Raw genomic sequence first — 8,544 nt, 5'->3', positions numbered from 1 at the left:
ATGTGTTATTACTCAAGCTTGTGTATCAAAGTTGGGACTCAACATGGTGAAGAATTCAGGTTTTCGCATAAAGCTTGCCAACCAATCAAGGGTGAGGTGCTTGAGAGTTGTAAAGGAATTGGAGGTGGATGTACTTGATGTTAAAGTGCTGGTCAATTTCCATGTTATGCCCGTGGGTATTGGTGCTTTCCCTCTCATCCTTGGAAGACCATGGTTATAGGCAACCAAAGCTATACAGGATTGGGGACATGGTACCATCACTCTCTACAATAGAAGGGGTGATAAGAAGAGGTTTGACATGGCTAGCAAGCAATCTTTGGATGCTGATTTTGATGAGAAAAGTGATGAAGAAGAGTACTCAAGTGAAGAAGAAGACAATGGGGATGAGGGCAGTGAAGTGGAAGATAGCAGCGATAATGATCTAGATGTTTCCTCCTTGTTTCTTGAAGAAGAGCATGATGAGAAACAAAGATTTCTTGGCCTTATGGAGAATGAGGATATCTCTGGTCCTTATGAGCAAATTGAAGAGCTGATGCAACCCAAAGTTCAATCTAATGTCAAACAGGAGCTGATACAAGGTATGTTGTCTTCCGACTTGACTAGTCATGAGAAGGGTGAGTACCTACATATGATACAACAATTTCCCCATTTATTCATCACTTCTTATGAGGAAATTAGAGGCTTTAAGGGAGAGGAAATCCACATTCCAATCAAGGAAGGAGCTCAGCCCGTACGCCAAAAGCTAAGGAGAATGGGACAGGTACAACTTAATGCTTTAAAGGAAGAGGTAGACAAGCTTCTTGAAGCAGGTTTCATATGTCGTGTGAGCACTGCAGAATGGGTGAGTCCTGTTGTTGTCACACCCAAGAAGGATGGAAAGTGGAGGATATGTGTTGATTTTAAGCCTCTAAACGCAGCCATGACGAGGGATCCATACCCTCTTCCTTTCATAGATGACATACTTGATTCTATTGCAGGGCATGAGAGGTATAGCGTATGTGATGGATTCTCTGGATATTTTCAGCTCACCTTGGCTTTGGAAGATCGAAAGAAGACTACATTTATCATGCCATGGGGATGCTTTTGTTATTGTGTGCTTCCTTTTGGTCTTATGAATGGCTGTGCGTGGTATCAAAAGCGCGTCAACAAGGTGTTCTCTCCCTTTCTTGGCAAGTTTGTGAAGGATCTTATTGATGACTTTTGTGTTTATAGCTCTAGAAAGGATCATTGTGCAAATCTTGGGATGGCATTGAAGCAATATGATGAAAGTGGAGGTCAACTCAACCCAAAGAAATGTCATCTTGCTCAACCAAGAGTGAAGTTTTTGGGGCATATGATCTCAGAGAATGGGATTGAAGCGGATCCCGACAAAGTGAAGGCTTTGGTGCTCCTCCCATCACCTAAAGATACAAAGAAACTTTCTACTTTTATTCAAAAGGTGAAGTATATGGCAAGGTTCATTCCTTTGTCCTCTCAACTTCTTTATCCTCTACAACAAGTAGCAAGGTTGGATCCTCTACAATGGACAAATGAATGTGAAGAGGTTTTTCAAGGTATCAAAGAGATTCTTGGTTCTCTTCCTGCTATGCAAGATCCTAATTGGGATAAGGAGTTTTATGTGAATCCGTCAGTAGGTGAGGATGCTATTGGAGCTATGCTTCTTCAACGAGGTAACAATTCCCACTACATGAAGCCTATCTATTGTGCTAGCAGGGTGAAGCTAGAGGTGGAGAGAGGCTATACTGAGGTGGAGCTCATTATGGTGAGTGTGATTTATGCATGTAGAAGGTTTAGGCACTACCTTCTCCCTAAACCATTCACATTCCTCACTAGCTACACTCTTCTACCTCAATTGGTGAATAGCCCTACTTTGTCAAAGAGGCTCATGAAGTGGATTGTGGAGCTACAGGAATTCCAATTCTCTTTTCTTGTTGAGGAGAGTACAAGGGCTACATTGGCTGATTTGCTTACCTATAAGGAAAGCCCTCTTCTTCTTAAGGAGGATGCAGTGAAGAAGCAACACATGGAAGATCCTGACATAAACAATGCCTATCTATTGTTTTTTGATGGCGCTTACAGGAAAGCACATGGTGAAGCTTCAGGAGGTGTGGTAGTTTATGATCCTCAAGGTGCTTTGGTAACTAAAAGGAGTTTGAAGCTTACAGCACAAAGCAACAATGAAGCTGAGTATGCTACTTTGGAGAAAGGTCTCAACCTTTGCCTTGAGCTTGGCATCCGTCGTGTGAGGGTAAGAGGTGATGCTCTTTTGGTGGTGAAGCAAGTACTTGGGGTGTGGCAAAGTAAGAATCCAAGGCTGAAAAATATGTGTTTTCAAGTGAAGAATCTGCTTAAGCATTTTGAAGCTTGGAGTTTAAGGCATGTGGACAGGTCTCAAAATGAAGAAGCACATGGTGCAGCGCAAGCTTCAATTGGGCAATTGTATGTGATAAGGGCTGATTCTCCTCTTTATTTGGGAAGGGAAGCTTTAGAGAGGGAGGAAGAGTTTCTACAAACAGGTATGCTTCCATCAGAGTTGGAAAAGCCAAAAAAGTACGCCTTCCTACGTCGTGCCAAAAGGTATGTGCTACTTGGTGATGCCTTGTATATGAAGGGGGTTGATCTTGTGATGAGAAAAGTGCCTTGGAAAGAGAAAATTTTCAAAATTTTAGAGGAGAATCATGAGGGTTCTTGTGGTGGTCACTTTGTTGCAAAGATCACTTTGCATAAAGTCTTGCAGGAGGGTTATGTGTGTCCAAGTGTTCAACGTGATGTTCATCATTGGTGCAAGTCTTGTAAAGAGTGTCAAAGCATGGCAAATAGGGTTCTAAAATTAGAAATTAGAGGCACCATTGTGGCTTATGATGTGTTTGAGAAGTGGGGTATTGATGCAATAGGTCCTCTACCTATGGCAGCTAGAGGAAAATGTTACATACTTACTACTGTTGACTATCTATCCAGGTGGGCCGAAGCCAAAGATATTAAGCACATCACGAGTAAAGATGTTTCCTTATTTATATATGAAGATATTTTCTGCAAATTTGGCATGCCATTGGAGTTACTTTCTGACAAGGGTCCAGGTTTCAGGGGAGAGTTAGTGGATTATCTATGTGGAAAGCTTCATGTGCATCGCAGGTTTACTACTCCATATTATCCCCAATGCAATGGCATGAATGAAAGGTTTAATGAAGAGCTCATAAGGATGCTTACAAAGATGACAAGAAACAATGTGAAGACTTGGGATTTAGAGCTACCTTGTGCTCTATGGGCTTATAAGACTGCCATCAAATCAGGTACTGGTTTTTCTCCCTTCCATCTAGTTTTTGGCAAAGAGGCTTTACTTCCTATTGAGGTGGAGATACCATCCTTGAAGATGATGCTAAAGCTTGAAGAAGAGCCCAAGGATGCATTCAAGGAAAGAATTTTATATTTGAAATGTGTACAATTGGATAGGGTGTTAGCTTTTGAGCATTATGAGCAGGTCTTGAAGAAGAGTCAAGCAAAGGCAAATGAGAAGGTAAAGAACAAGGACATCAAGAAGGGTGACATGGTGCTTCGTTACAATAGTAAGCTTGATAGAACTTTTCAAAAGAAATTTCAAATCAAGTGGCAAGGTCCTTTCTTGGTCTTAAACAGGTTTCCGAATGGCACATATCAGCTTGCTGACTTGGATGGTACCCCGCATAAAGCACGTGTGAATGGCTACAGGTTGAAGAAGTATATTGCAAGGTTGATGACTGTGATTGAGGATGAGCCTTCTTTTGAAGAATTTTCTGATCATGTGGTTAATGATGAAGATGAGTTGAAGACTCCCTCATGTGTTTTACAGGATCTCTTTTGTGCTGCTGATCATGAATGATCTAGCAGGCTGGGGTGTGGCAAACTATGTTGGGCGCATTTCTGACACCCCGTTTTTTGTAAATTTGTTCATACGGACACGACGCCCGATGTCAAAAGGGCGTGTGGGCTTTCTTTTTGTGGATTTTTTAGCTTGCTTTAGCAAGCACATGTACATGCACTGCAAGTCGCTAGTCTAGTGACAGCTGTCGGGCTACTGTAAGTGCCCGTGAGTGAGTTTTTTGAAGTGAGCCTTGTATATAACTTAAACTCATGTACAAACTAAAAAGGGTTCAGTCAAAGATCAGAAATTTTCAGGTTTTAGCTCGTTCTGTCTCCTCGGTGCTCTTGGATGCAGTTTTTTGCCCCGTCTAGCCTTCTCTACATGTAGTCGTGCTGGGATAGCTCTCTGTTCGCGTCAATTTTGCTCATGGGGGCGTATGGAATCAATTTTAGTCATCTTCATATTTCTCGCCAGTCATTTTTCAAGCTTTCTCTCAATCTTTAAAGTGCCCCAATTGGAGTTGTGCTCATCAGGTTACGACTAGTTCTCTGTAGGGTTATGGCTATGGCAGCCTAGTGGCAATGTGTAGACAGATTCGGAGGGCATGTATCTATGAATTGTGGAATTGATGTTGAAGTTGTGGGTTTGTGATGTTTGATTGTGAAAGGAGAGGCTCTTGTCTTCATATACATTGGTTGGCGTGTGCTGTAAATCCGTGCTTTGACAGGGTTTTGCTCCTATGTGACATAGTCTCTTGGGTGGGCGACGGCTAGCAAATTCCCAAGGGTCTACTCCTATTGGACTTGTGGTGTTTCAAAAGGATTTTGCGAAGCTTTTGGTGTCTTGTAGTTCTCTTTCAACGCTCTTGGGTGACATCGCTATAGAGGTGTTCCAGTTTGCTTGTTTTCCAACACCGGTTTAGGGTGACTTGCAAACCCACAAAATTCCTGCCAGGCTTTTCAGTTTCCCCGGTAGGCCCACCGGGGTCTATTATTTTCCCTGCGAGCCTGCGAGGGAAACTGAAAATCCCGGTGGGCTGTTAGCGTTATATATACGCAGGCCCGATCAGGCCCACTGGGTGTATTAGCGCTAGTCTTGCTTTCGTCTTCTGAGAGAGAGAGAGAGAGAGAGAGAGAGAGAGAGAGAGAGAGAGAGAGAGAGAGAGAGAGAGAGAGAGAGATCTGAGAGAGAGAGAGAGAGAGAGCTTGCGACCACCTTTGCAGGTACATCGAAAGGAGAGAGGAGAGAGGGGGTCGTGTGGGAGCATGCTCCGCGTCGCAGTGCGCGGTAGCACAACAGAGTACCTGACCACACGATCCGGGTATGTGTTGTGTGTGTGTGTGTATGAGTTATGTGGTAGCGTGCCTTTTGTTGTAGTACACAGCAGTAATAAGGTACCTTACCACACAATGGGAGTGTGTATGTAAGCTGTTCTATGGGACAATGCTTATCACGGGGGCATCACCTTGGTGACATGGGGAAGATGGTGTCCTTGTGGTAAGTATTGGCTTACTGTCTGGGTACTATGTTGGTAACGCGGCGAACCTAGTATCCTTGTGGTAAGTCAAATTCCCTTCCCCTTTCCCAAAAAACATATGGGCATCGATCGGTAACGCGGCTATATGATGTTCGTATGTAGGCCACTGTTTTTCCTTAGATTCAGGGGACACTCGGTCGGTAACGCGACTAATAGAGTGTCGTTTGTTAGAAGCATATGTTTTTGCATAAATGTGGCATTCAGGTTGTTAGCCTGGTCATACGAACGTCATATAATTTGTATGTGCATGTGCAGTTAATTTTTTTAAGTATTAAGTACATGAAATACTTGGTCGGTAATGCGGTTGTGAAGAGTATTTCATATACAAAATGTATAAATTGTTTGATTTTGTTGTTTTTAACTGTCCATTTGAAATTATATACTAGCTAATCATATTCAAAAGAATACTTTATTCATCAATCATCGCTATTTTAAATGTTCCATTTATATAGAATACTTTATTCATCAATCATCACTATTTTAAATGTTCCATTTATATAGAATACTTTATTCATCAATCATCACTATTTTAAATGTTCCATTTATATAGAATACTTTATTCATCAATCATCGCTATTTTAAATGTTTCATTTATATAGAATACTTTATTTATCAATCATTTCTATTTTAAATGTTCCATTTATATGAATTACATGTAAAAAAATATTTTCACACAAATTGCATGTTTAATATTCCTTTTTAATCTTTTTAAAGGACTCTCAAGCATTATCGCTACTTTTAATGCTTCATTTACATAAATTCTCTGCAAAAAATCTAAATGCACACAATTTGCATGTTAAATATTCTTTTGTATCTTTTTAAAGAGCATCAATTATCATCGCTTTTTGATTGCTATATTACATAAATTCTATGTAAAAAAGTGTGTGAACACAATTTGCTAGTTCAACTTGTATACATCCAATGTTTTGAATGTTTTTGAAGATTTTAAGTCGGTGTGTGCTTTGTTTGAATTAGTATGTGCGCACGGAGAAAAATATAAGTTAAAAATTCAATATATGCTGAAATGTTAAAGACCGTTAACATGTAGAAGATTATATTCAAGTTTTATCAATATTTCCTTGCACATTTGTTAAAGTCTTCAAGTGGTGGTTAAGAGATAGTGTGAGAGTGGCAGTGTCATTCGCAACCATGAATTTGTATTTGATATGCTGTTTTTGTATTGTCCAGTGAAAATATGACGCCAGATCAAAAGAAATGTATTATGCGTGCCATTCGTAAAGAATGTATTTTGGCACTCTCATCATGTGCAAATGATCGCATACAACAAATTAGTGAAAGTGATGTCTACATCAAAGACATCACTAGCACTATATGGGAGAACACAGAGCGCAGGTTGCGACTTGAAGGCCAATACGAGTTGTTGAGTCTAGCTGGGATACGAGAATTTGACCCCCACCACAAGGTCAGGACAGTGTTAAGCAATATGAAAGTATGTTGCAGAGACTTAAAGGAAGATATCCCACCTGCTTGCGACATGCCAAAATTAGAGCTCTGGGATAAATTGTGGGAAGAACAGAAGGTAAAGATGAAGCGTGTGAAAGCGCAAGACCAAGCAGCCTTACCCAAGAGATTGAAGATGGCCCAAGATGTGCAAGCAACTTTGGGAGGTCTATTCGATGCCAGCGGCACCGGCACAATCATGCGCACTGCTTTGAATGCAAAGTGCGCTCATCTTGTCGACATCCCTCACGAAGCCTTGGTAGGAGGTATGAGGATTGGAGTAGGCTCCTTCGGTGTGTGCACATTGTACACTATCAAAGGCATCTCATTTTTTCCAGACCACATTACATATGTGGGAAAATGTTACAAGGGAGGGAGTGAGGCAAAATTTGACAGCTTTCAGACAGAGCAAGGAATGCAAACGCTTCACCCCTCCATTGTAAGGTGCATTGGGTTTACTACAGAAGCTCCTTGGATCACGATATTCCCATACTACAATGGGGGTATCGTGGGCAACATGATGTGCCGCTTACCGTTCGCTCACGGATTGTTCAGACGATTGCACAGGCTACAACACGGCTGGAGGTCATTGCCTGTAGCAAACAACCCTGTAAGCGAGATAGACACGGTGCGGTTCAAAGCAGTGGTCGAGCAAATGCCGACAATTTGTCATGCCTTAATCGACGGCGTTGCAGCTGTCCACTCGGCGGGTATAGTGCACACTGACATGCACCCGTTCAACGTAATGTTGGACTTTACTCGCGCCAATAAACCCCGCATGAGTATCATTGATTGGGGTATGACGCTGAGAACACTTGCTAAGCACGTAGCAAATAATTATTTGTCTCCAAGCGCACAGTCGGAAGAAGTAGTTTTGAATGCACAGAGAGCAAGGAATACCGAGATGGCTAAGCGACCGTGGATTGCTCCCGAACTATACGATCCACGGTGTGCAGATGCATACACAAAAGCGAGCGACATTTATGCATTGGGCTACCTGTTCGACATGCTGTCATATTTTTGGAGTGCAGCCAGAAAATTTTATTTTCCAGAAGAAGTTTTTCACCACCCGGACGAAGATGTTATGAGGGCTATTCGAATTAAAGTAGATTGTTGGATGAAGTTAAAAGAGTGGGACCAAAGAAGGAATGCTTCTGACGTATTGATATTTTTCAAAGAACATTTAAAGACAGACCCTAACCCTGTCCAACGTCCACTTGTTGAACTTGCACCATCATTTTATCTGATTTAAACATTTCTATGATATACATGTCTTGTCAAGTGTATTCTTTTTTTTATTGAAGTGTATTATCTGGTTTGAAGTGGTTCACCTAATTGAGTCAATCATCTTTAGTCAATTATCTTTAGTCATTTCAAATTTGTCATTTAACTGTCAGTATTTCAAATTTGCCTTGTGGTTCAATTAGTCGCATTTGTTGTGGTTTGATTTAGTGGATTCCGTGCAGTGTCCCAATGAGTGAGAATATATATTTTCCAATGATATTGAATATTTTCCACTCTGTTGCCTGCAGCTCTAAGAGAAAATGGCCGATCAAGAACAAGCTATTGGCACCCAATCATTACCCGATGATCAACAACAAGCGGCTGTTAATGCATTTCAGAGCATGAGGTCTCTGGCACACGACATGTCGGCACAACAAGCGACGCGTACTGCTCGACGACTCTCAAAGTGGGAAAATCCAAACCA

General features: G+C 41.5%; 1 protein-coding gene across 1 annotated transcript; it reads left to right on the top strand.

Moving 5' to 3' along the window:
• The first annotated feature begins 7,333 nt into the window (after positions 1–7,333).
• LOC147442607 (eIF-2-alpha kinase GCN2-like) lies at positions 7,334–8,088 on the top strand. The gene is made up of 2 exons (XM_086529393.1): positions 7,334–7,344; positions 7,404–8,088. The coding sequence occupies exons 1-2, from the start codon at positions 7,334–7,336 to the stop codon at positions 8,086–8,088; spliced, it is 696 nt and encodes a 231-aa protein (XP_086385519.1).
• The last annotated feature ends 456 nt before the right edge of the window (positions 8,089–8,544 follow it).

Source organism: Adiantum capillus-veneris, chromosome 14 (assembly GCF_014529385.1).
Source record: "Adiantum capillus-veneris isolate H3 chromosome 14, ASM1452938v2, whole genome shotgun sequence".
Taxonomy (NCBI): Eukaryota; Viridiplantae; Streptophyta; class Polypodiopsida; order Polypodiales; family Pteridaceae; genus Adiantum; species Adiantum capillus-veneris.
Note: the sequence above shows the minus strand (reverse complement) of the source record. Positions and strands in the feature narration are given on the sequence as shown.